The sequence below is a fragment of the Dioszegia hungarica genome, assembly GCF_025882075.1.
Source record: "Dioszegia hungarica strain PDD-24b-2 chromosome Unknown MKK02contig_23, whole genome shotgun sequence".
Taxonomy (NCBI): Eukaryota; Fungi; Basidiomycota; class Tremellomycetes; order Tremellales; family Bulleribasidiaceae; genus Dioszegia; species Dioszegia hungarica.
Window position 1 is genome coordinate 1 of NW_026515777.1, and position 25088 is coordinate 25088.

At 56.4% G+C, this 25088-nt stretch overlaps 8 protein-coding genes across 8 annotated transcripts; 6 read left to right on the forward strand and 2 right to left on the reverse strand.

Annotated features, from left to right (window-relative positions):
• Window positions 1-1048: 1048 nt before the first annotated feature.
• MKK02DRAFT_29882 (uncharacterized protein) lies at window positions 1049-2222 on the reverse strand (the record flags this gene model as incomplete). Its single annotated transcript, XM_053087934.1, has 6 exons — window positions 1049-1458; window positions 1502-1594; window positions 1847-1888; window positions 1938-2003; window positions 2050-2148; window positions 2192-2222. The coding sequence occupies 6 exons, from the start codon at window positions 2220-2222 to the stop codon at window positions 1049-1051; spliced, it is 741 nt and encodes a 246-aa protein (XP_052942864.1).
• Window positions 2223-3827: 1605 nt separating this feature from the next.
• MKK02DRAFT_13195 (uncharacterized protein) lies at window positions 3828-4984 on the forward strand (the record flags this gene model as incomplete). Its single annotated transcript, XM_053085529.1, has 2 exons — window positions 3828-4117; window positions 4651-4984. Coding segments are annotated over 2 exons (624 nt in total), but the record flags the coding sequence as incomplete, so codon positions are not given.
• Window positions 4985-5639: 655 nt separating this feature from the next.
• On the forward strand, window positions 5640-7613 carry MKK02DRAFT_19610 (general substrate transporter; the record flags this gene model as incomplete). Its single annotated transcript, XM_053086118.1, has 9 exons — window positions 5640-5785; window positions 5856-5914; window positions 5961-6139; window positions 6235-6450; window positions 6484-6804; window positions 6838-7144; window positions 7189-7283; window positions 7317-7374; window positions 7423-7613. The coding sequence occupies 9 exons, from the start codon at window positions 5640-5642 to the stop codon at window positions 7611-7613; spliced, it is 1572 nt and encodes a 523-aa protein (XP_052942866.1).
• Window positions 7614-8291: 678 nt separating this feature from the next.
• On the reverse strand, window positions 8292-10339 carry MKK02DRAFT_40251 (putative cobalamin synthesis protein; the record flags this gene model as incomplete). The annotated part of the gene is made up of 10 exons (XM_053091023.1): window positions 8292-8458; window positions 8502-8562; window positions 8606-8700; window positions 8733-9211; window positions 9244-9426; window positions 9470-9577; window positions 9610-9936; window positions 9969-10041; window positions 10076-10145; window positions 10181-10339. The coding sequence occupies 10 exons, from the start codon at window positions 10337-10339 to the stop codon at window positions 8292-8294; spliced, it is 1722 nt and encodes a 573-aa protein (XP_052942867.1).
• Window positions 10340-10812: 473 nt separating this feature from the next.
• Window positions 10813-13778, forward strand: MKK02DRAFT_19587 (uncharacterized protein; the record flags this gene model as incomplete). Its single annotated transcript, XM_053086116.1, has 12 exons — window positions 10813-11026; window positions 11091-11201; window positions 11454-11588; window positions 11813-12006; window positions 12052-12375; window positions 12468-12540; window positions 12622-12735; window positions 12787-12876; window positions 12982-13153; window positions 13270-13309; window positions 13362-13412; window positions 13491-13778. The coding sequence occupies 12 exons, from the start codon at window positions 10813-10815 to the stop codon at window positions 13776-13778; spliced, it is 1806 nt and encodes a 601-aa protein (XP_052942868.1).
• A 561-nt stretch (window positions 13779-14339) lies between these two features.
• MKK02DRAFT_35178 (trehalose transporter) lies at window positions 14340-16564 on the forward strand (the record flags this gene model as incomplete). The annotated part of the gene is made up of 8 exons (XM_053089102.1): window positions 14340-14517; window positions 14619-14876; window positions 14992-15153; window positions 15273-15439; window positions 15486-15764; window positions 15812-16128; window positions 16161-16302; window positions 16346-16564. The coding sequence occupies 8 exons, from the start codon at window positions 14340-14342 to the stop codon at window positions 16562-16564; spliced, it is 1722 nt and encodes a 573-aa protein (XP_052942869.1).
• Window positions 16565-16697: 133 nt separating this feature from the next.
• On the forward strand, window positions 16698-18896 carry MKK02DRAFT_35179 (sodium-hydrogen antiporter; the record flags this gene model as incomplete). The annotated part of the gene is made up of 4 exons (XM_053089103.1): window positions 16698-16712; window positions 16999-17197; window positions 17231-18317; window positions 18734-18896. The coding sequence occupies 4 exons, from the start codon at window positions 16698-16700 to the stop codon at window positions 18894-18896; spliced, it is 1464 nt and encodes a 487-aa protein (XP_052942870.1).
• A 380-nt stretch (window positions 18897-19276) lies between these two features.
• Window positions 19277-23112, forward strand: MKK02DRAFT_40254 (uncharacterized protein; the record flags this gene model as incomplete). The annotated part of the gene is made up of 13 exons (XM_053091024.1): window positions 19277-19390; window positions 19447-19793; window positions 19857-20154; window positions 20189-20231; window positions 20506-20831; window positions 20888-21112; window positions 21167-21648; window positions 21693-21769; window positions 21816-21966; window positions 22014-22332; window positions 22377-22430; window positions 22477-22582; window positions 22619-23112. The coding sequence occupies 13 exons, from the start codon at window positions 19277-19279 to the stop codon at window positions 23110-23112; spliced, it is 3036 nt and encodes a 1011-aa protein (XP_052942871.1).
• Window positions 23113-25088: the final 1976 nt, after the last annotated feature.

Here is a 25088-nt window from a genome sequence, read left to right on the forward strand (position 1 = left end):
TAACCCCCTAACCCCCTAACCCCCTAACCCCCTAACCCCCTAACCCCCTAACCCCCTAACCCCTAAGGCCCCCCTAACCCCTAACCCCTAGGCCCCCCTAACCCCCTAACCCCCTAACCCCTGCTCCATAAGCTGAGTTCCGACGCGTCTGGGACAGGCAGACTGCTTACATTTGATCTTTTGAAGCTGGGTGCTCGAGACAAGAGCGTGCGTAGATCTAGGAGGTACTAGAGCGTCAGCTGTGTTCTATGCAGTCTTGATGGGTATAGCAAGCTCACTATCGATGGCAAAGAGGCGGTTGAAGGAGAGAGGATGGAGACGCGCCTTTGTTGACATCCGAAAAGCGCAAGGCAAAACGCGCAATGAGGAATGTGGCAGTGCGGCACTTTTGGCGCCCAGACCCGACCGTTTTCGGGCATATACCAACCATGCACTAGATTGCATGCATAGTCGCAAGATTGCTACATGAGACAGATCAGAAGCAGAGCTACATAACCATATAAGAAAAGTTGATGCATGTATAATCAAAAGGGTTGAGCATCAAGCCTAAGACGAAAATATAACCCCCATATGGATTTCGAGAGGTGATTTACCGGTGTATAAGGTGGGCGAGAGTAGGCAGAGACTGCTATGCAGCAAAGGCAATGGAGATGTGGTGTAGTAGATGTAGAAATGTTGACGCAAGCGAGACCGAGCCAGCAAGGCGAAAACAACTAGTCCGTGCGCATTGCGGCTCGCAAGCCAATTCCAGTCAAATCCTCATGATACCCTATGTTTTGTCTCTATATCGAAACCGGTCCCATCTTCATGCATACAGCTGGTCTCGTGCATGAGTATAGATGAGAAGCAGGGCTATCTTCTCATATAATTTAATTGACGCATGTATATGAGTGGGACCAGGCCCCCGTGCACCAGCGGATAGTATAACCCAGGTGATACGGTACGAGGCGGTTTGAGGGGAGATACCGGGGGGACGGACGAAGACTAGAGCGATCCGGGTGGTCTTATTCCCCGTAGGAGAGGCCAGGAATGCGCCCCGAGTGGTGGTTCACCGGTAGGCGTCATTCTCGGGATCCGAAGCCCAGGTGAGGCGGTCTTTCATGTTGTTCCAGACGACGATATCGGGGTGTATGTGGCACTCCGGGTAGGTGTGACCGAGAGCGACGAGTTGCTTATGGAGTTTTTCCCAGTCGCTGGACGCACTGGGGAGGAATCCGGCAGTGCGCCGAGGGCGCCCGGTGAAGGTAGTGGGTTGGAGAGGAGGAGATGGAGGATGGCTGTCGATGAGAGGGCCTCGTTTGGCCCGGAGGTGTTGTCGTGAGCAGGAGGGAAGACGGGTAAGCGATGGGAGGGCTGTGGAGGGGGTGTATGGCTGACCGGCAGAGTGGAGGATCTGAAGGGCGCATCGACGATAGCCTCTGCCAATTCGACTTGGTCCAGTCTCCTCGGGCAGCATGGCTAAACGGTCAGTCAGATCCACCAAATAAGAGGGAGGACTTACGTGGGCAGCTTATACAACAGTAGGCGTTCCACCCATACCAGATCACCCTCAAGCGCGATCCATCCAAGCCAGATCGCCCAACACCCATCCCTTCTTCCGTATCAATCGCCTCCCAATCCGACCCGTGCTAGCATCCGACCCACTCATCCCCAATCCCCCACACAGCACGATCATCTGCCCCAGTCCATCCTACGCGCGCTGACATTTCCTTCCCCGCCAGACCTCAACTTTGTCAATCCCGCCCTATGCTTCGTTTAGCGATCGCGCTTTCTGGGGCTCTTGGGCGACGCCTGTAGCTACCTGAAGAGTCAGCTTGCACACTACTTCAATGAGAGAGAGACTCACCCGACCTGGGAGACTCGACTAGGTCGCTCTCCGTGATGGTGCCTGAGTGTTCAGCGGGTAGAATGTCTGACGAGACGGTGGGGGAGCTCACGGATGGCGGCAATGGATCCATCTCGAGAGGAAGGCTCAGCGGCATCGACGTGAGCGATACCCTCGTCTGCTATATCAGCTCGAGGCTCTCTATGACAAGATCTGGGCCTCACCAATTGGTATACCCCTGTTGGGCTGAGCTTCCGCTTGCACTCGACGAGGATATATTTGCCGACAGGGGAACCCAGCCAGCTGTTGAGACAGACCGTACGCTACAAGGTCAGCTATGGTTGATGTATGTGATGTCTAACTGACTCACGGTGCCTGCGACTAAGCCCTTATCCATACCACCAGTGATCTCAAAGAAGTGAGCGCCTCGTCCTTGTCGAAAAGGCAGAATTTTCCGCCCGAAAGGTCCAGCAGCAGGAGACTCCTGTAGCTGACATCCCCCATCCGCGCTGAGAAGGGCATCCCGCCTGCCTGCCTCCTCAGAGGAGACTGCGGGATGGCCTACTCGACTTTGCTCTGCTGGAGCGAGAAGAAAGATGTATGGTATCGGTGGGGAATAGCCGCAAGATCCGGTGTCGGATCGACGCGGGAAACTGAGCCGTTCTTGAGTCTTGACGGTGTCCATCCTCATCACCAATACCTTCCTCATTGATGCTCAGTAACGCGATCGCAGGTCCATCCAAGCAGCGACTACGAGCCTACAAGGCATGCGAGAATTGCAGGCTGCGCAAGATCAGGTGTACCGGCGAGATACCATGTCCAGCTTGCATCTCGGCGGAGATTGCGGACAAGTGCACGGTGCGGAACAAGGCAAAGCCGAATAGGTGAGCAAGCTATACCGGGTATCGCTGATGAGCAGAGCTCTACCGCTCAAGATTAGTGGTCGTAGCGACGCAGGGCCGTCCAAGTCTCCCACATCAGAAGCGGAGGATCGACTTGGTCCAGCGACCTCGAATCAATCTCCATCTCTCGGACTCTCACCTTCAGTACGAGCGGACTTCACGCTGGGTACTGCTACGCTATCTCCAGCGGCAGCACCGACCTACTCGTTCTCATATCCGGAACCATCCCCTCATCCTACCCATCCCAGTCCGCAATACGCCCCGTCTGACCAACACGCTTCTCCCACGACGGGTCTCAACGTCCTCGGATCATCGCCCTCGGTCTCGTCGGTCCAGGCTGGCCCCTATGTTTCCCATGGCGTCAATCCGGCGCGTAGGAGGAACCCTCTGGACGTTCTAGAGGATAGACTCCAGATATGGTGTCAAGCTCAAGGTACGTAGCTGGCTAGACGACACTGACGCGCAGGTGTACCCTTCGGTCCTCTCATCTTCCACGACGAGCCACGTATCGGCAAGATCGAGTCCACCGTCCTCCCCACCGGCCAGGCTCTCATCGACTTTGAGGACAGGTTGATGGGCGCACTCGTTACCGCAGAAGACCTCGACCGGCTCGAGGTTCTCGACTGTCCTCGCCTCCTCAACATGTACTCCCGCTATCGCGCTCTTCCCACATCCCTCACCGACGATCAGACAGCCCTGATCTACGCCTCACTCTGTATGGCGCGCTTCACTCAGCTGCGCGGGGGTGTCGCGACGGGAATGACGGAGCCGCATACATTGGCGAGGGAGGATGTGACCTACTATCGGATGGCTCGCGCAGCTTTGGCGTCATGGGGACGAGCGAGTATTACAAGCATGTGTGAGTGCATCATAAGGTGGAGCTGATAGCAGGGGCGCTATTCTGCTTGACGACCTATATCCAGATCAATGGTTCAGCAGGGGAACATGGGGAGGTGTTGGCGCTGTCGGCGTGGCAAATCAGGGCGCTGGGATTACATCGTCGCGAGACCGCTCAACTGTATGCGCCGCAGGATATGAGTGGACCGCTGCTCCAGGCATACTGCTACAGCGAGACGTGAGTACGAGTCTGGCCGGGCTGATGCAGATTACGAGCCGTCATGACCGATCTCTCCCCCTCCATACCTATCGCCGAGCTCGAATTACCGCTGGAATCATGCGTACAAGGTGTCAACGCCGCAGCATACTCCGCCCATCTACACGCTATCAATTATCTTCGTGACTGGTCCAACCATCAGATCGACGTTACTACCGCGGGATATCTGGCTGTAGCCGAGGAGGCGTGGAGCGAGGATTTGGATGGGATCAGAGCGCAGCACGAGACGGGATTCGACAAGGTCAGAAGGGGATGGGCGGAGATGCGGTTCCACTGGTGAGTATGCTCTGAATCACTGTCTCGATATGAGTTACGTCGGCTTGGAGGTTATGAGAGGGTAGGGCTGAGAGCTGCGATCAAGGATCGTCTCGAGGGGAGCTCTGATGAGGGTAGCGAGGCCGGACAGGTGGTTGGGCGAGATAGGAAGGATAGGCTGGGGCCGGGAGGACGGCTGATGATCTGCGTCGACGGATGGTGCTGGGGTGGGGGACAACGGGACAGTGCGGTGTGAGATACGACGGGGCGATGTGGTCAAGGGTGCATCAGAGAAGAGCTTTTGAGGGGAGGGACGGAGGGACGGGGAAGGGGCAGGGCCTCGAGCGGGATGGGGTGTTTGTCACGAGGGCGCAGCATGGTCTGCTTCGGGAGGATGGCCCTATCCGCGAGTGGAGCAGGACAGAGAGGTTCGCAGGGGTTGGAAGGAGAGGGATGCTGGACGTACATGGAGGGGGCAGTAGCGAGGGACTGTGTCGAGGTGTTTGGGCGGATCAAGCTACTTCTTCAGGCTGACTTTGAGCTAACAAGCACAGGCTCAGACTACTCCTCCATCTCCCTCGCATGTCCCTCTCTCCCGGCCGAGCCAATCAAGCTACCATCTACTCTGCCCGGTCCGTCATCAGCATCCTCAACATCCACACCGAAGCTGCTTTCATCGGCAAGCTCGACCCATCATGGCCACAGCTCAAGCGTATCATCACATGCGGCCAGGTCCTTGTGCTGTGCTGCGCTCGAGGAGAGGTGCAGCAGCTGGAGGGGGCGGATCTCTTTACCAAGTTGATTGCATTACTGGAAGCGCATGTGGAGTTTTGGCCAGTGGTATACGGGGCGATCGAGGGGTATAGACAGGCAGCGGGAAAGCTCGGTGAGTACATCATGTGATCAGAGCTGATAGTAGGTATTCATCTTGCTACTGGAGATCAGCCTACTGAGGGCGTGACCAACGACTTTGCCCCGTTCCAACTGGACGATGACGCTGCTGGATGGTTTCTGGACCTGGATTTGGGAACTTTTGCTCAGGATATGGGGGGTGTTCCGAGCTGGTAGATGTATGTATCAACTCTCAAAGTCCGAGATATCGCCTAGCCTTAGACACAAGCAGGTCCTCATGCTAGAGCTGAGTTGAGTGAGTCACAGTGACTGACCAGCATGGACCGGCGTCAGTCGGCTCTCGGCCCCGAAGGTGTGATGGGCCGGATAAACTGCGGCTGCCCAGCAATTTGCCACCCCGAGATACCGGCCGACATTTCCCGACTCACCCACCACCACCCGCGGGTCGTCCATGCTGATCTCTTTGCTCATACCCGCTCATGATACTCACCTGATCTGCAGCTGCGGCTCGGCTATAGCGCGGTTCCCATGAGGTGGGATGCGGGGCGATGTGGGGAGCCGCTCATTCTATATATGGGCCAAGCGGGACCTCCATCTGCCCCCATCTTTCTCCTCATCAACATCCTCCACCATGTCCGTCGTCCCTCAAGCCCAAGCCCTATCGTTCGAGGAGAAGAAGGATGCCGACGAGATGCTCGACCACAAGGACGCCATCGAGCACGAGGAGGTCGGTACTCCTGACCTCGTCTCGCACTTTGCCAACATGCCTCGCGGTCAGGCAATCCGCAAGTTCTGGCGAGTCTTCTTGATCGGGATCTTGATCACCAGTGCTGGAATGTGAGCTCGCACCTGGTCCTGCTATGCAGCTGTGGCTGAAGCTGTCCAAAGAAGTTGTGCTGATGTTCAGATACGCTGGTTACACAAGCGCCATCCCCGGCTCTATCGTGGCCAACTTGGGTTTCATCGGTGGGTATCTCATAGTCTCGACCTTACGCTCACGCTGACCTGCCAGATACCTTTGCTACTGTAACCAACCCCCAAGGGCGCAGGATTCTTGACGCCAACTATGTCGGTCTCTGGGGCGCCATCAGCTACGTGACCCAGGCCATGGCTCAATTCGCATCCCCCTTTACGGCTCAAAAGTTCGGTCTACGATTCAACATGTGGCTCTTCACCATCATGAAGCTTGTTGTGAGTCGTTTCATTTCACCTTGGAGAGGGCGAGGGCGGACCAGGGGAGATTATGGAGAAGATCAAGAATTTGAAGAGCTCTCGCTGACACCTAGACTATCATCACCGAGATCTTCTCTACCAGCTGGTGGCACTTCCTCCTCGCTAAGGCCTGGAACGGTTTCGCGGCGGGTCTGATCGGCACTTCACTCCTCTCCTACGCATCCGAGATCACCATGCCCCAGATGCGCGGTACCGTCCTCTCGTCCTATGCCTTCTACTTTTCCCTTGGCCAGCTTGCGTCGGCTATTGCTTTGGATATCATCAACAGGGTGAGTTCTTGCGTGGGTCATAGCTGATCCTAGACCATGCCATATGACTTCCGCTTGGCCTTCTACTCTCAATTTGTCTTCCTCGGCATGTGGCTTCCCATCCTTATCCTCCTCCCGGAATCGCCCGTCTGGCTGTACAAGCGCGGCAACCACGAGAAGGCCAAGCGAGCTCGAGCCAGGCTCATCGGCAACGTCGAGGGCTTTGACGTCGAGCACGAGTACGCCGTCTTCGCCCAGGACATCGACCGCTCTGTCGCCCTCTCTGCCGCCCATGGTCGATTCAGCATGCTCAACTGCTTCAAGGGGACCAACCTCCGCCGGACTCTCATCTCCACCTCCATCCTCTGCGCCCAGGTGAGTCTGCTGCGCGGAACTCGCTGATGTTAGAACTTTGTCGGTGTTCCCCTCATGCTCAACGTCGTCTACTTCTTCTCGCTCGTCGGCCTCACCAACGCCTTCACCGCCAACCTCATCCTTTTCTGTGTCCTGCTCTTCGGTGTCATGGTTTCATTCTACCTGGTCGACAAGGTCGGTCGTCGGCCCTTACTCCTCGGCGGTATCTCAGTCATGGCCGTCTGCGTCACCATCTTTGGCGGTCTGGGCTTCATCACTGTCAGCCCTACGATCGGGAACGTCATGATTGTCTTGATGGCGCTTTGGGCTTTGTCTTACGCTATCTCTATTGCTCCTATCGGTGAGTCCTTGATCATCTGAACCAGTGTCGCGCTGACATTGCAGGCTGGATTGCCCTTGTTGAAATGAGTACGCCAAGCTTGCGAGTCCAGACGGTCGGTATCGCTGCGCTCATGCAGTCCTGCGCCAACGTTTTATTCGTGAGTGACTACACAGACTTGAGCTGATGGCAGAGCTACACTGTCCCCCTCATGCTGTCCCCGCAATACGCCGGCTGGGCTGGAAAGACTGGTCAGTTCCCTCCTCACCCGCTAGTCTCGAGCCCAAGCTGACTCGCAGGTCTCCTCTTCGGCGGTCTCGCCTTCTGCACCCTCATCGCCGTCTACTTCCTATTCCCCGAGACCAAGAACCGCACCTACGCAGAGCTGGACGAGCTGTTCGAGGCCAAGATCTCTGCCAGGAAGTTCTCCTCGACCAAGACTGCCGTATCGACCGCCAACGATGTCTTGCAGGCCAGCAGGGCTCAGTAAGAGGGTTTGTTTGGGCGAAAGATCTGGAGGGATGATCCGTAGTATCAATATCTGTCATGTATAGGGTACCAAGCACCTTCCAGGCCGGCGCTTACTGCCAAGTCTCCTGGTCAGTGTCCTCGTACCTGGACACGCTCAGAGTGCCCCGGTGCTACCTCTTACTATATCCTTGGGTGATATAGTGGGGATCTGGGAGGCCGAAGATATGATTAGTATAGCATCAACTGGGTTCCCCCTACATCCACTGCCAAGTGATCAGGCGAGGAGTCTAATGGGGATCTCTTGTCAGCCCCGAGGTAGACAAGCTCCGAGGCTCCCGTAGCCAGTGTTACCTGGTTCCACTTACCCGACTCTCTCGCTGATGGTCCTCCTCCTCCACTCCTTTCTTCGTCAGACAGGATCACGCTTGACCGAGTGGAAGCGAGGAGATCAGCCTTGGCTGATGGCCTGTGATACGCCAGTGAGGGAGATCGCGCGGTGCAGAATGTGGATCATCATCAGTGCTAAAGTCAATGGCGTACAGTCTTGCCTCACTCCCGCCAGCGCTCAAGTTGTAGAGAACGGCCGTCGTCGGATGTGCCTCACTACAGTTAGTTAGGACAGAGGGTCGTTAATAGATAGCTGACGTCGACGCCGAACCGCAAGCAGTACATCACAGCTCCGTCAAATCCACAACACTCAGACTTTGGTCTTCTTCGCCTTGTGTCCGACGTGCGCATGGTCATGCTCAGCATGGATGTGCTTGACCCCTCCCGCTTCCTGTCCTTCTGACTCCAGCTGTTTGAAATCCTGCGCTTCGTTGTCAAGATGCTCCTCCGTGCCGTCATCCCATTCCTCCCACCCATCTGCTACATCAGCGCAGCTCTGAAGGATGAGACGCAGACTCACCATCGTACATCTCGTACAGCTTCTCCATCTTCTTCTCTTCCTTCTTGCGCGAGTTCATAAGCTGAAGAGTCAGCACGATCCGCCTGTAGCTGTCGGTATCTCACCTTCTCCCACTTGACCCATTCAGCATCATCCAGCAAAGCGGTATTCAGAGTCCGAGTGATCAGATCCTGGTCAAGACTCTGACCGATAAAGACCACTACAGATCAGCTCGCCTCCATTCAGCGATACGAGAAAACTCGCCCTCCTGCCTGCGATCGCCCCACGGCCCAAAGAAGTCCTTCTTGATCAACTCCTTGATTTGCTCATCCTCCGTCGGCCATTCCGCCTCGTCCACCGCGCACATCCACGGCGCTCCTCCATTCAACGTCCACATACATCCCGCCTGGCTCCACTCCCCCGAGACCCGAGGTCGAGTAGCGAGCCAGATGAAGCCTTTGCTCCGGAGGACGCCGGACCAGATGGGCGAGGCGCGCTTGAAGGCGATACGGGCGGGGAGGTCGAGCTCGGCCTTTTCAGCTTGAAGGCGGGTGAAGATGGCTTCCTTGGACTCGAGTATGGGACAAGCGTCGTCGGATGTATTAGAGGCGTCGTCATCGTCGGTGTCGGAGGGGTTCTGGAGGATGCAGAAGGGTTCCTTCATGAGCTCCCAAAGGCGTTTGGGGTGGAAAGGGCGTCGAGCGGTGTAGACGAAGGAGCTGATACCGTACCTGCAGATCAGCTTGATCGGACATTCACTCACTCTTCAGTCTCGGGCTCGGGGATCATCTTGACTACTCCCATCGCATCGGTGTACTCCCCTACTTCTCGCAGAGACTGGAGCCACCCCGCCCCGACGGATGCCTTGTTGAAGTCGAAGAGGTTGGTATTGAGGAGCTCGGCGATGGGAACTTTGGAGTAGGAGGTACGGAATATCTTGGCATCCCTGAAGACGTCAGCTAGAGTCTGAGTGCGGGCAGGCGACGTACGGATTGAGCGTCTTGACCAGGGCCTCCGCCTTGTCCACCTCTGCCTTGCTGACCACGTCTGTCTTGTTGAGGATGATGATGTTGGCGAATTCGAGTTGATCAGTCAAGCTGTTGTCAGCTAGAGCCCAGGAGCGACTCACAGATCGGTGATATTCCTCTCGTCCTCTGGATCCACGTCCTTGCCGAGCCGGTCCGTCAAGAAGTCGGTCGTGTCAAAGTCGGCGAGGAAGGTAGTGCAGTCCACGACGGTGACGCAGGTGTCGAGCCGAGCGACCTTGGAGAGTCCTCCATCCTTGATGAGCTGGGCTAGGCGGAGGCGGGACGAGTCGTCGGTATCCCCATCCGCGGGCAGGCCCTCGTAGATCTCTTGCACCGACTGGTCCGCTACCGACTCGGCAAACTCAGAGGTGAACGTCTCGGCGACTTGAATGGGCTCCGAAATCCCTGAAGACTCGATGAGGAGGTAGCTACAGTCAGCTCCGGCCTGGATGAGACTCACTCAAAGCTGCCCATCTCGGCGAGTTTGGCAATCTCCTCCAACAGGTCCGCGCGGAGAGTACAGCAGATACAGCCTGCCCATCAGCCACAGCTCATAATGCGACTTACCATTCTGCATCTGGACAATCTTCTCTCCCTGCTGGGTGAGCTTGTGGTTCTTGATGAGCGATGCGTCGATCTGGTTGTCAGCTGTGTTCAATCGTGTGGACTCACGTTCAAAGCGCCCATATCATTCACGATCAGAGCACATCTCAGGCCATGGTCCTTGGACTTGAGGATGTTGGAGAGGAGCGTGGTCTTGCCGGATCCGAGAAAGCCAGACAGGAGTGTGACGGGCAGGCGCTTGTCGTTCTCGCCTGTGGGGATGGTCATGGTTGTTGATGGACTTTGATTGACGGGCTGAGAGGAGAGTGAAGGGAGAAAGCATGGCCAATTATCCTCTGGGTTGGAGTCCTATGAGTGATCTGGCGGAGCTTGAGAACTGGGCGGTCTCTCTAGCCTTGCTGAGATGATCAAGGAGGGTCGACAACGACCGCTGAGGGCCCCACTAATGGCCCCTCGGTCCATCCGCCTCGGATCAGTAGCTCATCAGGTTGTCAGTGTCTTTGAACATCTTTAGGATTCCCAGGACAGCTCCCCTCCGCTTCCAGGCCATTTGTTGTCCTCTTCAAGGACTGGGCATAATGTATAGTTGATGAACGATGTTGACGGTGCTGATTAGGTTGAGAGGGGTGATCCGTGCGTTGGTTCTGAGAATTTCGCTGGACGATCGTCCAGCCAACTTTTCTTCCCATCTTCCTTTATCACTCATACCCATATAGTATAGCCAACAAGCAGCAGCAGCCATGACAGATTCACCACACGCAGAGCTGCGGAACGGCATCTCAGAGATGTTCACAGGGGTGGAATCGCCCATCACATCCTCGTCCTCGGCGAGTGGGAGCAGCTCGAACGGGTATGCCAAAGGATTCGCAAGTGGGGAGCCTAATCCCGATCATGGGGTCATCACTCCGCTTGGATCGCCTCAGCTCTCACCTACATCGTTATCAGGACTATCGTGTGGGTCTCTTCGAGCCGGGGCCGGGAACGGATGCGACAAGGAAGGACATTGGCTGATTGGTAGTGTCGTCCGATGGAGAGCTGGAGCAAGAGGTGGATATGGACCTGGACGTCTCGGCGGCCGACGCAGAGAAGGCTCAGGAGATTAAAGTCAAGGCCAATAAGGCTTTCGCAGGTGAGTCTAAGCTTGCAGTCTAGTTGGATCTGGTTGTTCGGGGTGGCCGGCGGAATTGCTAGCGGAACTGGAGTTGTCGATTTTGGATGTGGTGGTGGCGGGAGTCATACAGTGGCAGGATAGGCGTACTATATGGCGGGAGAAGATTATAGCTAGGAGCTGGTGGACGGAGGCAGGCCAGTGCGGCGCGGGTTAATGAGCGCTACCTCGAAGCTCAGGCCATACCCACGCGCACATCTGCTAACCTCGCAGACAAGGACTTTGCGACCTCAATAGAGCTCTATACCGAGGCTATACATCTGAATCCCAAAGATTCTACCTTCTGGAATAATCGAGCGATGAGTAAGGGCAAGATGGAGGAGCATGGGGGAGCTATTGCGGATGCTAGTGAGTTGTGCTGGACGATAAGGGTACCTGCCGTCGATCGGTGCTGTAGGCGAAGGACGGCGGAGATGGCGGATGGTATACCTGGGCTAGCGATGGCTGGATAGGAGGCAGCTGGAGCTGCGTTGTGCGAGCTGGGCGGACACGAGCGAGATGTGTGGTCTGTCGTGCTGGGGCAAGGGCTGCTGGACCTGACTGAGCTACGTGCCAACACAGCTGACGCTCAGCCCGCGCCATCGAGATCAACCCCAAATACGCCAAAGCCTACTTCCGCCGTGGTCTCTCCTACCTCTCCATCCTCCGCCCTACCCTCGCCGTACCCGATTTCAAGAAAGCTCTTGATCTTGACCCGACAAGCAAGCCCGTCCAAGCTCAACTGGCCGCCACCAAGAAGCTGATCTATGCTATCGAGTTCGAAAAGGTCAGTCCTGCCCGTCCAGCGTGTTGGCTCTTAGCTGACTACTAGGCAATCTCAATAGGAGAAACCAAGACCACCTCGACTCGGTGTCTGGAGATGATCGATCAGGGCGCGTGTATGCTCGACCTCAAACAAAAGTCCGAACACATGCCCCTCCCTATCATCCCTGACGACCCGAAGGCGAGATATACACCCACGGCGGAATGGGTCGAGGGGATGATTGAGAGCTTCAAGAAGGGCGGGAAGGTGCCGCGGCGGGTAGCATGGGAGATTGTGCTGGGTGTCAAGGCGGCGGTAGAGAAGGAGAAGAGTCTGGTGGAGATTGAGATACCGAAGGGATGTACAGTGGAGATTATTGGGGATAGTGAGTCTGTTGAGTCTGGTGATGAGAGATGTAGCTGACACAACAGCTCATGGAGTAAGCTGCTACATTGGAAGCGAATGGCCAATAGCTGACCATCCAGCAATTCTTCGACGTCTGCAACCTCCTGTCAATGACAAAACCACCATCAGATACGCATTATCTTGTCTTCAACGGTATGCTTCTTTCTTTCAATTCTGTATCTCATGCCTGTTCTATCTCATACCCGTCTCCTTCCGGACCCTGCTGATTCTCAGGCGACCTAGTAGACCGCGGAAGCTGGTCCGTGGAGGTTGCCCTCACGGTGTTCGCGTACAAGTGGCTCTTCCCAGAACGGGTGTTCATCAACCGCGGGAACCACGAGACCAACGGTGAGCTAAAGGCTCTCCGATGTCCACTATGAGCTCAAGCTGACCCCAAAGACATGAACAAGGTATATGGATTTGAAGGGGAATGTAAAGCCAAGCTGGGCGATATGACCTACAAGCTGTTTGGGGACGTCTTCACCATGCGTGAGTCCTACTCTTTTCGACCTTCCCTCCTTTGCCTGCACCCCTCTCGACCTCAGATTCTCAGCTCAGACCAACATACATGAGTAGCCCATATCTAATATCCAGTGCCTCTCGCTACCCTCGTCACTGCCTCCCAGCCGCCCTCAAACCCCAAAAGCGAAGGCTCGCAACCCGCCATTCTCTCGCCAGAAGGCAAGAAGCGGTACTTTGTCGTACACGGTGGTCCACCAGTCAGCAAGGATGGGGTCACGCTGGATGAGGTGCGGGATATCAAGCGGTAAGCTTGAGCTCGAATTTTCTAAGCGGGAAGATCCTCGGTCGGGGCAATCTCAGCGGGGATGAGCGTCGAGTACAGGGATCGACAAGGGGACAGGGGCGTAGCTGACCTGGTAGCTTTGGTGCCCAGCCCGGTCAGGAGGGTTTGATGTGCGAGGTGAGCACATTCATGTCAACTATCGGTATCGAATGATAGCTGATTGGTATAGTTGCTCTGGACAGATCCGCAAGAACAGCCCGGTCGCGGTCCGTCAAAACGAGTAAGCTCTCCATTCCCGCTCCTTAGTGCACCTCATCATATACACTCTACACTTCCTTGATTCCCTGCTGACCTACAGGGCGTCGGTCTCGGCTTTGGCCCCGACGTGACTCGGCGCTGGTGCGACCTCAACTCGATCACCGCCGTCATCCGCTCACACGAGGTCCGGGCCGAAGGCTACGCCATCGAGCACGACGGACTCTGTATCACCACCTTCTCATGTCCCAACTACTGCGACAATGTCGGCAACTCGGCGGCGTACATTACGATGCAGGACGATGGGGAGCTGAGTTATCATCAGTTTGGACCGGTGCCTCATCCGGACGTCAAGCCTATGGCGTACGCGAGCGGGTTCTCGGGGATGTAGGACGGATGGGCGGATAGGGTCGCGAGAATCCGTCGGGGCGGAAGCGGAGGGACGCAGACTAAGGGGTGATGCGGGATTGGAAGATCTAAAGGGAGCGGAGGTGCGAGGTCGAGAGGCGAGGTCACATTGAGTACCGCCGGAATAGCCGCGCTGGATACTTCGGGATATGATCTGCATAGCAATGTAGCCAACTATCCAACATGCACAAGCTCTACGTCCCAAATAGTCCGCCTCTAGCTTCTGCGGCTGCATCTTATACATGCTGCATCGAAGACAGATTTACAGCTACACTTCCAGAGTCGTCGGAGCCGCCGGCATCCGTCATAGCCGCAACTCGACCAACGAAATTTGTTGACACTTTGTCATCATCATCTCTCATCTTGATAGTCACATCCACGCACATCGACTATCGGAAGTCATACAGCTCTCAGCTGAGCTCACCGCGCTAAGCATCAGCCGCTCCGAAAGCCTGAAACGTACGCCCTACCGCGCAGACGAGCGCGACACAAGGTGCCTCCTCATCGCTCGGACCCACCCGAAGAGGTCATCCCTCTCCTCGAGATGGGGTCCAGGTTTGTCGAGGGTCTCGCCGACGATGAGAGCAGAGGTGGCGGTCCTTCTTCGTCTGCCATACGAGACGAGTCTGGGTCAACGGAGCGGAATCTGCGGGATGGGGATGAGAAGGGGTCGAGAAGCCATAGTCGGCGGAGTATGTTCACCAATGCTGCTTCAGCTACAGGTAAGCCTAATCCCTCCGTCCTTGATAATCCGTATCAGCTACTAAAGGTCTAATCCGCGAGCCAGCTGCTGGCGATCCGTAGGACCCAGCTGACTTTATAGACAAAGAACACCGCATGACCCTCCTTTCCGGAATCCGCCTCTACCCCAAAGCCATCTTCTGGTCCATGCTCATCTCCTCCCTGTGCGCTATGGAGGGGTACGACGTCTCGCTCGTCGGCAACTTTTACGCGTTCCCGCCGTTCAATCAGCAATTTGGGGAGCTGCAGCCAGGCCCGGCGGGAGGGTATCAGGTACCGGCGAGATGGCAGACGGGGCTGAGCGTGGGGGCGCAGGGAGGGCAGATTGTGGGGCTGATCAGTGAGTCGATCAAGGTCATGAGGAGGGGGATGCGTCCTCGTTCTCGTTGAGAAGACGCTGGAGGGGAACCGATGATGAGGCACTAAGTGAGGCGGATACCGCGCTGACACTGCAGTCAATGGCTTCCTCACCGAACGGATCGGATACCGCAAGGTTATCCTCGTCTCGCTGCTCTGGCTCACGGCTGTCACTGCTCTGTTCTTCCGAGCTCAGAATCTGGGCATGCTGCTCGCCGCGGAGATTCTGGCCGGGGTACCATGGGGAGTCTTTCAGGCTAGTAAGTCAGCTATTGGATTCGCTCTGAACGGCTCGCCGGGGACCTGGAAGGGGGGATCGGGGCGGGGACCCGGACGCAGGCTATATCCACTGTATCAGGGGACCAGGCTGATCTCTCAGTCGCCATCTCGTACGCGGCCGAGGTCTGCCCAGTCGCGCTCCGAGGCTACCTCACTACATGGGCCAACTCCTGCTGGGGCTGGGGCCAGATCATCGGTATCGCCGTCATCCGCTCTCAGTTTGGACGCACAGACGACTGGGCCTGGCGTCTCCCCTACGCCCTCATGGTAAGCTGTCGTAGCGCGTCCCCTGGGCCTGAGCTGACACTATCAGTGGATGTGGTACCCTCCCCTCCTGCTTGGCGTCTACCTCGCGCCAGAATCACCATGGTGGCTCGTCCGCGTCGGCAAGATCGACGAAGCAAGGCACTCGCTCTCGCGCCTCACGAGCTCGGGGAGGGATATCGAGTATGATGTGGACGAGACGGTGGATATGATCAGGCATACGACCGAGTTGGAGCGGGAGGCACATACGGGTGCGAGCTATGCGGATTGTTTCAGGGGGACGAATTTGAGGAGGACGCTGCTGGTGTGTGGGATATGGGCGACTCAAGTGAGTACCCGCTTCCAGCCCGGATATCAGGCCTAGCTGACCCCCAGAACTTTAGCGGAAACACCTTCTCCAACTACTCGACCTACTTCTTCGAGCAGGCCGGTTTGGGTGGGACCGCAGCGTACGACTTTGCGCTCGGTCAATATGGTATCAACACCGTCGGCGTCTTTGGTGCATGGGCGCTGATGTCTGCGGGGATTGGGAGGCGGACGCTGTTCGTGTATGGCCTGTGCGGGCTGTGCGTGACGTTGATGATCATCGGGTTTGTTGGGATTGCGCGAGGGAGGGTGGAGGACCGGACGGTGGGGCTGGTGACGGGGAGTCTGATGCTGCTGTGGGCGACGATCTATCAGATCACTGTTGGGTGAGTACTGGTCAGGAGAGAGCTGATGACAGTACGATCGCATTCTCGCTCGTGGCGGAGATGTCTACTCGGCGATTGCAAGTCAAGACTATCGCTCTTGGTCGAGCATCGTACAATGTCGCCGCTATTATCGTCAATGTCTTGACGCCATACATGATCAATCCGACCGCATGGGTGAGTACCTCAGTAATTGGGATGGATGAGAGCTGACCAGCAGAACTGGCGCAATTATGCCGGATTCTTCTGGGCGGGGACATGCTTCCTCTGTATCATCTTCGCCTACTACTGCGTCCCCGAACCGTCCGGTCGATCCTTCGCCGAGCTGGATCTGCTGTTCGAGCGCAAGGTGCCAGCGCGGGATTTCGCAAAGACCGAGGTGGATGTGTTTGCGGAAGGTGAGGGCAAGGTGCGGAGGGGTAGGGAGCTGGAAGGCTAGGGAGGAAGTCATAAACGTTGTACTATATCTGCCGAAGATGATCGTGTAGTCTATCTGGAGTGGCCGTCAGTGCGACCGAGACAGCCTGCTGCACTCTGCATATGACTGGACAGCAGTCCGCTACAGTGCCACAATGCCAAGCCCGACTGTGCTCCACCAAGCCTCGCCGACACCGCCCAACTTGTTTTCACTTTCGCTTTCTATATCATCCATTCATCAAAGAGTACCTACCTATCTGATCAGCTTCATCCAACCAGTGAACAGTCTGCTGTAGTCATCATAAAGTTCACCGTCCTCAGTGACCAGGGTGGGTGAGACTCCGCTCAAATTTATGAGCCACCGCTGACCTGATAGCGCAAGCCCACCACGCCCTTGTCCCGCGGTACGACCCATCCAACCCGTCCTTCACCTACCATGAACCCGCCATCTCGCAGGTCCTCGTCCTCGGGACGTTCCTCTACCTGCTCAACGTGTTCGGCTGGGTGGCTCAGCGCTTCTTGAATGCGGGTCTTCTCGGGCAAATTCTACTCGGTGTAATCTATGGGTCGCCGCTGGCGGGATGGCTAGATCCGTCATGGGAGGAAGCCTTCGTTGCTGTCGGATATGTGGGACTGTTGATCGTAGTCTTTGAAGGTGAGCCATCGCTTTGGGCAGAGCTGACTCTAGCCGGAATCCACTCGACCATCTCGCACCTCACGGCGCTCCTCCCGCTCTCGCTCTGTATCGCCCTCACCGGCGTACTGCTGCCTATCGGTCTATCCTTCATCCTCCAGCCGCTCGCTGGCTTCAGCTACCTCCACTGCTTTGCGGCCGGCTCAGCCCTCGCTTCCACCTCGCTCGGTACCACCCTCGCCGTCGTTTCTCCCGCCGCGCTCGGGTTTGACCTCCGGCGCACTCGGCTTGGTACCGCCCTCATCAGCTCGGCGGTCATTGACGATGTCATCGCGTTCGTTCTCGCCAAGATCCTCGGCGTCATTGGCAACAACCCCGGGGCATCCGGCTCTGTGCTCGGCGGGGAAATCGGGCGGACTATCGGCGTTACAGTCGGGATCGGCGCGGTCAGCTTGCTCGCGGCCAAGTACGCCCTGAAGCCGCTATACAGGGCGATCCGGCGTCGCAAACATCTCTGGGAGGAGGCAGCTTGGGGCGGGGAGCGATTCCTGCTCTTTGGGATGTTTCTGCTCTGGCTCGGCTTGATTGCCGGGACGGGGTATGCGGGGACATCGCCGCTGTTTGGGGCGTACCTAGCCGGCCTCGTCGTCGCTTTCATCTCGGAGGAAGACGACAAGCCGGACCACAGCATCAAGCTCCCTTCACGCTTCCCCCGCGCACCCACTATCGATCTCAGTAACCTCGGAACGACAAATCTCAGCCGCGCCATTACCCTCCCCGAAACCACCTCTATGCCCCCGTCCACCAAGCCCGCTCCCTTCCTCACCGCCGGAACGCGCGATGACACCGCCGAGGCTACCCCCAAAGTCCACCTTCAGACCTCGTTCGACGGATACATTGCCCAGCCGCTCTTCCGCCTGCTGCTCCCCATTTTCTTTGGGTCGATCGGGTACTGTATCCCGTTCGTTCCGCTCTGGAGGGGAGAGGTCATCTGGCGAGGGGTGATTTATGCGGTGCTCATGATACTCGCCAAGGTGGGGTGCGGGCTGTGGCTGTTTGTCTGGACAAAGTCGTGGGCGTGCTGGAGAGGGGCGGTGGTATTGGGTCTGGCAATGGTCGCGAGGGGTGAGATTGGGCTGCTGTGAGTGCTTTCGCCTTGGCTGATGGCGGTTTTCGCCCGGTGGTGGGCGACGAAAGAGGGAGATTGAGCAGAGGATACAGATGGAGACAGCAAAGATAAGTGGAAGACGGTGGGGCCTAGGGATTGGGGCGAGCGAGTGGGGTCGGAGGGTTGCCGGAATGGGCAAGCGGGAGGGGTTAAGGTGATAAGGGGAAAGCGAGGGATCTGCAGATCGGGTCGGAGTGGAAGAGGTGCTGCGGAAGTCTGACTCTGACTACTGGTCCAGCTCTGTTCCGGCAGCCTCGCGAGGCTATACGAGCTTGTTCAATCGCCATTCCCCTTACCTATACCTTACACTCCATCTCCTTACTTCTGCCAAGCTAGATCATCGCTTCCCGCCCCACCCCATCTTATCCGAACATAGCTGATCTCATCAGGATCTCTCAAATCGCCTACACCACCTCTACTCCTCTCCTCCCCGACGACCAATTCCTCATCGTCACCTGGGCTATCGTCCTCTGCACTATTGCCGGTCCTGTTGCTGTCGGGATCGTCGTCAAGCGCTGGGGCAAGACGATCTTGGCGGGATCATGGGATTGATACCCGGTGATCAGCATCGTCGATGTCCAGGTAGTATCTGTAGATGGAGAGTTCATCCGAGCATCTCTATAGCAATAGTGCTGAACGCGATATGCAGAAGATGCGGATGGCGAAGGACTGCTTCCACATGGGGACTAACGATTGGTGGATCCGCCTGTTAGAGATGCTATTCTTGCTGCTCCACAGGCATAGCAGCGCATGTGAGACATCTAGCCTAGACGGAGTTCACCGAGCGCGTTCCTCAACGTTGAGTGATGCTCATCTACCTTGTATACTCATCTCAACATCACATAACTTATACATACAGTGATCCATCCCTACCACACACCCCATCATCACCGTCTCGCTCCACCGCATTACCTACCACCCCGAGAATCACAATGTTCCTCGGCTATCAACGCATCTCCGAGATCAAGGCGTTGAAGGGGTCGACGTTCAGCCTCGATGAGGGCGGGTTTACCAAGAGTGTCAAGCGTATCAGAAGGGAACTGAGAGTTAGCCGAAACGCAGCTGGAAGATGGAGCGAGTAGCTGAATGAGCTGATCATCAGAACCGGGGAAGCAAGGAGGTCCCACAGCCTGCTCTACCAAACTCGGCCAACCACATATGCGTCATGGGTCGAGTCGGACCCGCTCCAGCGACTCTCGGCCGTATCGTCCGGATGAACGAGCTCTATATGTTTCTCGAGTTAGCGGACATCCAGAAATTCCTCTTGCTCGCATACGACGTCGTTCTGCCAGAAGGTCTCCTCCTCCCCATACATCACGATAACATCCGGCACTTGACGACTCTCGCTCGGCCAAGGACCAACAAGGCGTACAAGGCCAAGCAGGTGGTATGGGACGCTGGAGGGGATGTCTCGTGGCACGATATGACTGTGCTGCTCCAGGACCATGAGTGAGTGAAGCATTGACGATCCTGTAGACGACGTGAAAAGTGCCGCAAAGCTGATTCTGTCAGAGACTTTGCCGATCTCGTCATGCACTTCTGGTGGGGTTTTCCTCAGCCCGGCAAAAATGAGCTGTCTCTACCCACCGCGACGCTCCCCGATCCCCCTCAGCGCATCAAGACTGGGCACCGAAAGCGGCCTAAGCGAGGCAAGGCGGCTGTTGCGGCGAGAGAGAAGGCGAGGGCGGAGGCAGAACGAGAGCAGGCGGCGGCGGCGGCGGCGAGGGCTGGCGGCTCAGGGGCCACAGCGATCGGGGAGGGAGATGAAGAAGGGATGCTGGGAGGAGAGCCGGATGCGGAGGGAGAGCCAGTGAGCCTGTATGACGAGTGGCTGCTTGACAAAGGGGCAGGAGGATGGGGATATGGCTTTCCTCTGCTGGCTGGCTAGTCTGTGTCCCTAGTCTTGTATGATCATCCATGTAGCCTGTATCGCTGATACCGCAGAACCACGATACTCTGCTGAAGACCTACTGACTTGTCATGGACTCATGGTGAGCAACTGATCGTCGAGGAATGTGGTGCAAGACTGCAGGATGACGCGGATGACGACATGTCGATCAGCCCGCTTCCTTTCATGCCTCTTCGCATCTCTCTCCTCTCAATGACCCTTTCTACCCCTACAAGACCATATGACTCACAATCAACCACAGGCTGATGGAAGATCCAGTGACAATATCATCAAGCAGGCGCGCCTCAACATGGGCCACTCCCGCTTCTCCCACTCGTCCCGGACCACCCGTAACTTTTCGTCCAGTCCAGCCATCGGCGGTAACGGCTGTACCGGTCATACCGGTGGTTCCAGTCGCACCCGCTCCGCCGGTATTGACTGTCGAGGATACGAAAGAGGAGAAGGGGAGGAAAGATGAGATCCAGAAAGAGCAAAGAAGGGTGGACAGGGCAATCGAAGCAGAGCGGAGAAGGCGGGAGAGGAGGATCCCCGAGATGGACGATGATGATCTCGAGGCGCTCATGAGGTCTGCCCAAAAGGTATGCCTTCTTCCTGCATCACCTTGATAGATCAGAGACCTAGACTGACCTTGCAGCTCGTCCGATCAGTACATATCGCCCCTCCCGCGTACCCCGACAAGCCAGAGGACGAGCTCGATCTCAACCCAGCCGAACTGGAAGAGTTCTCACTGGACAAGCTGAGAAGCCACCTCGAGCGCTTCTACTCCAGTGTAGTGTTCTCGTGTATGACGGTCATTAAGGAAGTGATCAGGATCAGGGGCTGGGAGGACGGGGGAGAGCGGACCGGTGTTGCTCTCGCGGTGAGTCCAGCTGCGGATTTCATTTTGAGCAGTGAGTATCCCAGCTGATATCAGGTGTACATCATCGCTTGGTACTTTGGCCTCATCATCACCACCTTCTTCCTCTTCCTCACCATACTCGTGCTCGTCCCTCCATCCCGTGCCTACTGCTTCGGCCCGCGCCGACACTACGTCTCGGTCCCTCTCGATCCCTCGGATCCTAGTACACTCACCACCCTGCCCATCCTCGAAGGTTCCGAGGAGCCATGGGGTCCCGCGGCGTCCGAGCGACAAGCTACCGCATGGGCCGACAAGATGGAGAGTGTGATCTTTTCCCTCTTCTCGCCCGGTGGAGCAAAGAGCGACAAGGGCAAGGAAGTGATCGAGCATGCAGAGGAGGAGATCAATGGGGTGATGGTCAAGGATATGAAGCACAAGGCGAAGAACGAATACGGGGCGGATGATATGGGAAAGAGAGAGATGGCCAAGGTGGTATATGGGAAGCCGGGCATGCAGATCTTGGGCGGGCTGGTGGACAAGTGGGAGCGGATTGCAAAGTGAGCAGCCCATAGGGTCCAAGGCCAGGAAGCTGACATCTCAGCGCCATCAAACCGACTCCACCGTTCGTCAAGCCATCTCGAGACCGTGTCTTCTATACCCTCCTACTGCCTCTCATCAGTACGTCCATCTTTCTCATGTCTTGATGTCCGGGCTGATAGACCAGTTGCTTCGCTCGTCATCACGCCCACGATGGTCTCTCGCGCTTGCGGAGCTGGCTTTGGCTTTGTCCTATTCGGCAAGCCCGTCATTGACTGGACGATCGACGAGCTGGATCGACGGGTGCCCACATGGAGGCGCAAGCTCATCTTGGAATTGTAGGTCGTCACCCTCCTCGTGGAGTGGAGAATCAGCTGATTATCAGCAACATCCTCGCCGACGTACCCACCAATCCTCAGCTCATACTCCGTCTCATGCGGGATGCAGAGCATCAACGTCGCCCCCTACCTCACCCCGAGACAGAGCAGGAGATCGAGGAGGAAGATGCAGATGCCGAGGAGAACGAGGATAGCTCGGACGATGGGCTTGGGGATGAGACAAGCGACAGAGAGGACGATGGAGCATATGAGGATGAAGGGAAGAAGGCTAAGAAGAAAGTGGGGACGGTGGGCAAGAAGATGAAGGATGGGACGAGAGCAAAGGTTCGGAAGACGTGGGATAAGCTGGGGATGTTCAAGGAGGAGGTGAGTCGCGAATTATAGGTCGAGACCTGAGCTGAACTGCCCAGTCTTTTGCCTTGGTCACGGGACACAAGAAGGTCAATTTTGAGGAGAAGGCCAAGGTGAGCTTCATATCCATGGTCTATATGTCATATGCTGATATTGTAGAACGTGATGGACAAGCTCAACATCTCGCACGATTCGAAGCCTGCTGCCAAATTGCTGGACAAGCTACCAGGGGTGTCAGAGGATGATTCACCAGATACACCGACTCGTGAGCTATCTTGCTAGTCTCAAGCTGATGGCGTAGGCTTCTATGTCAACCACGCTAAACACGGCCCCGGACACCTCATCATCTACCCTCCTACCCTACCCACCTCTCCATCCGAAAAGTTCACTCCCGCTCGAATCTCGCTCACCACTATCCGCCGCGTCCCTACCTCACAGTCGGTCTCTCTTCACCCTGACCAGCTCGATCCCACCTCAGATCACCTCAATCCGCACAGTAGCGCCCTGACAAACGGCGAAAAAGGCGACCTCGTCATCTCCATCAACGACATTATCGCGATGAAAAAGACGGGGCTCGGATATATTGCCAGTATGGGGGTGTCATGGGCGCTCGATACGGAGGATGCAGGCGGCACGGGACTGGACTTGACGATCATCCGAAGGGCAATCGAGGGTGAGAAGGAGGATGAGATGCGTGGGAAAGCCGAAAAGGTGGAGCTGAGGAAGATTGTGCGGAGGGACGAGCTGTTTGATCGCTTGTTGGCGCTTGGAGAGCAACGGTGGGAGTTGATGTAGGGAGATAGCTCTCATGCTGTGTATCGATAGTTCTAGGTTGTCTCGTATGTACACGCACACGGATAACGTATCAGCCGCTGAGCTCAGATCTGTACTGGTATTATGACAGGATCAATGGCCATACCACTCATCATGGGCACTGTAAAGTATAAACCACCGGAACGCCCTTGTAGAAACCACCTGGATGTTCAAAACCACCTGAAAGCTAGCGCAAACCCACCGGAGAGCTCAGAGGGCTGACGGCAGGTTTCAAATACCACCCGGATCCCAGTAGAGTTTCGGGTGGTTTTAATGACTTGTAAATTTCGCACAAGTCCCGTCGCGGCTGGGAGCTCAAACCTCAGGCATCGTATTCCATGCTTCAAGTCGCTTTAAACTCAATGAATACGTAGATACACGTCCAAGCCATCAGCCTGCCATCCCTCGCTGGTCGCCCATCTGGCTCACCCTGAACCCAGGCCGTGGGAGGCTCAAGGCTTATCTATGGGGCAGCTATATCGCCCATCAATGTATAGATATAGTGGCCATTACCTCTTCACCGCACCTCGCATTCTTGCCGCTCTTGCGATGAAAGTTGATTCTGGACGTGTAAGCCGTTTCTCCCTTGTGTAGATCAACCGAGCTGATCATTAGACGTATCCTCGCCGACATAATCCCAGTCCCGCCCACGTCCTCCCCACGACCCCGAGCGAGATGTCGAGCCGATGAGCTGTAGATAGCAGAGACGGATCATATCTGGGACGCAGGGGTCACGGAGGGCAGAGCGGATACGGTGATTTGGGGAAGGAGGGAGAAGATGGCCAGGAATCCGTTGACAGCGGGGAAGCGGGGGAGAAGGTGGACAGACGGAATCACGGCGAGGGGGCGAGATGCAAGGGAGAAGCGCGGACGTCTGAGGAGCAGGTGAGTTGTACCCAATCTTCAGGTCCAGGCCACTCAGCTTATTGTATAGCGTATCTTGATAGACCAGTACAGGGCCCTCAGCTACGTTGCAGAAAGCACGGTAAGCCCTGGAAGCCAGAGACTCGTTGCTGTAGACTGGGCTGATATTGCAGAATACATCCAGCAAGCTCAAGATCTACCTCAACTTAGAGTCATCCGCCCAGCTACTACTGCTCAGGCTTTTCCGGATCACCCACAGATCTGCCAGACACTCCTACTCGTAAGTCTCTGCCCAGACCCTCGCTTCATACGTGTCAGATCAATTACTCTGAGCGGGAAAGCTGAAGAACAGGCTTCTCCCCATTTGTCGCCTGGTATCATGCGCTCATCCTCACCATATCATCCCTCTTCATTGGCTTACCCCGTATTGACCCTCTCAACTCGGTCGTACTGCTTCGACTCCAGCTGTCACTCCTTCTGCGCCATCTCGATCCCTTCGAAACCCACCGCAATCACTACTCGTACGATCCTCGAAAATCGGGCGCGGACGATATGGGCGAGAAGGACATGGCATGGCAGGCGGGGAATGAAGGTTACGGGGATTGGCAGGCAAGTGGGAGCGAACCGCAAAGTGAGTGGAGGCGATATGGGTACTGTTGGGCATGAAGAAGGATAGTGAAAGAGGGGAGATAGGAATCGGGTGGGGATAGTGAGGAGGACAAGAAGAGGACGGGGGCAGGGGCTGCTGGCGAGCGAGCGAGTATCAAAGTTTGGGCGGGGAGATGGGGCCGGGACGCGCAGGAGCGGATCGAGGGTGATGGGCTGTGAGCGCAGGGCAATGGTGGAGAGATTGCTGGGGTTCACGAGCGGAGTTGGAGTCGAAATGTGCCCATACGGAACAGCAACCCCGGCTAGTGGTCCACCTCCTTTCTGGCAGGAATGATCTCGTTCCTCTCTCGCTCCCCTTGACTTCCAACTACATGAATTTACTCGCACTTAGCTCTTCTACTACCTCTTCCCTGACTTCCCAGTCTGGCCTCCACCTTCCGCACCGCCCCTTCTCGTCAGATCAAAGCTGATCCATCCAGAATCTC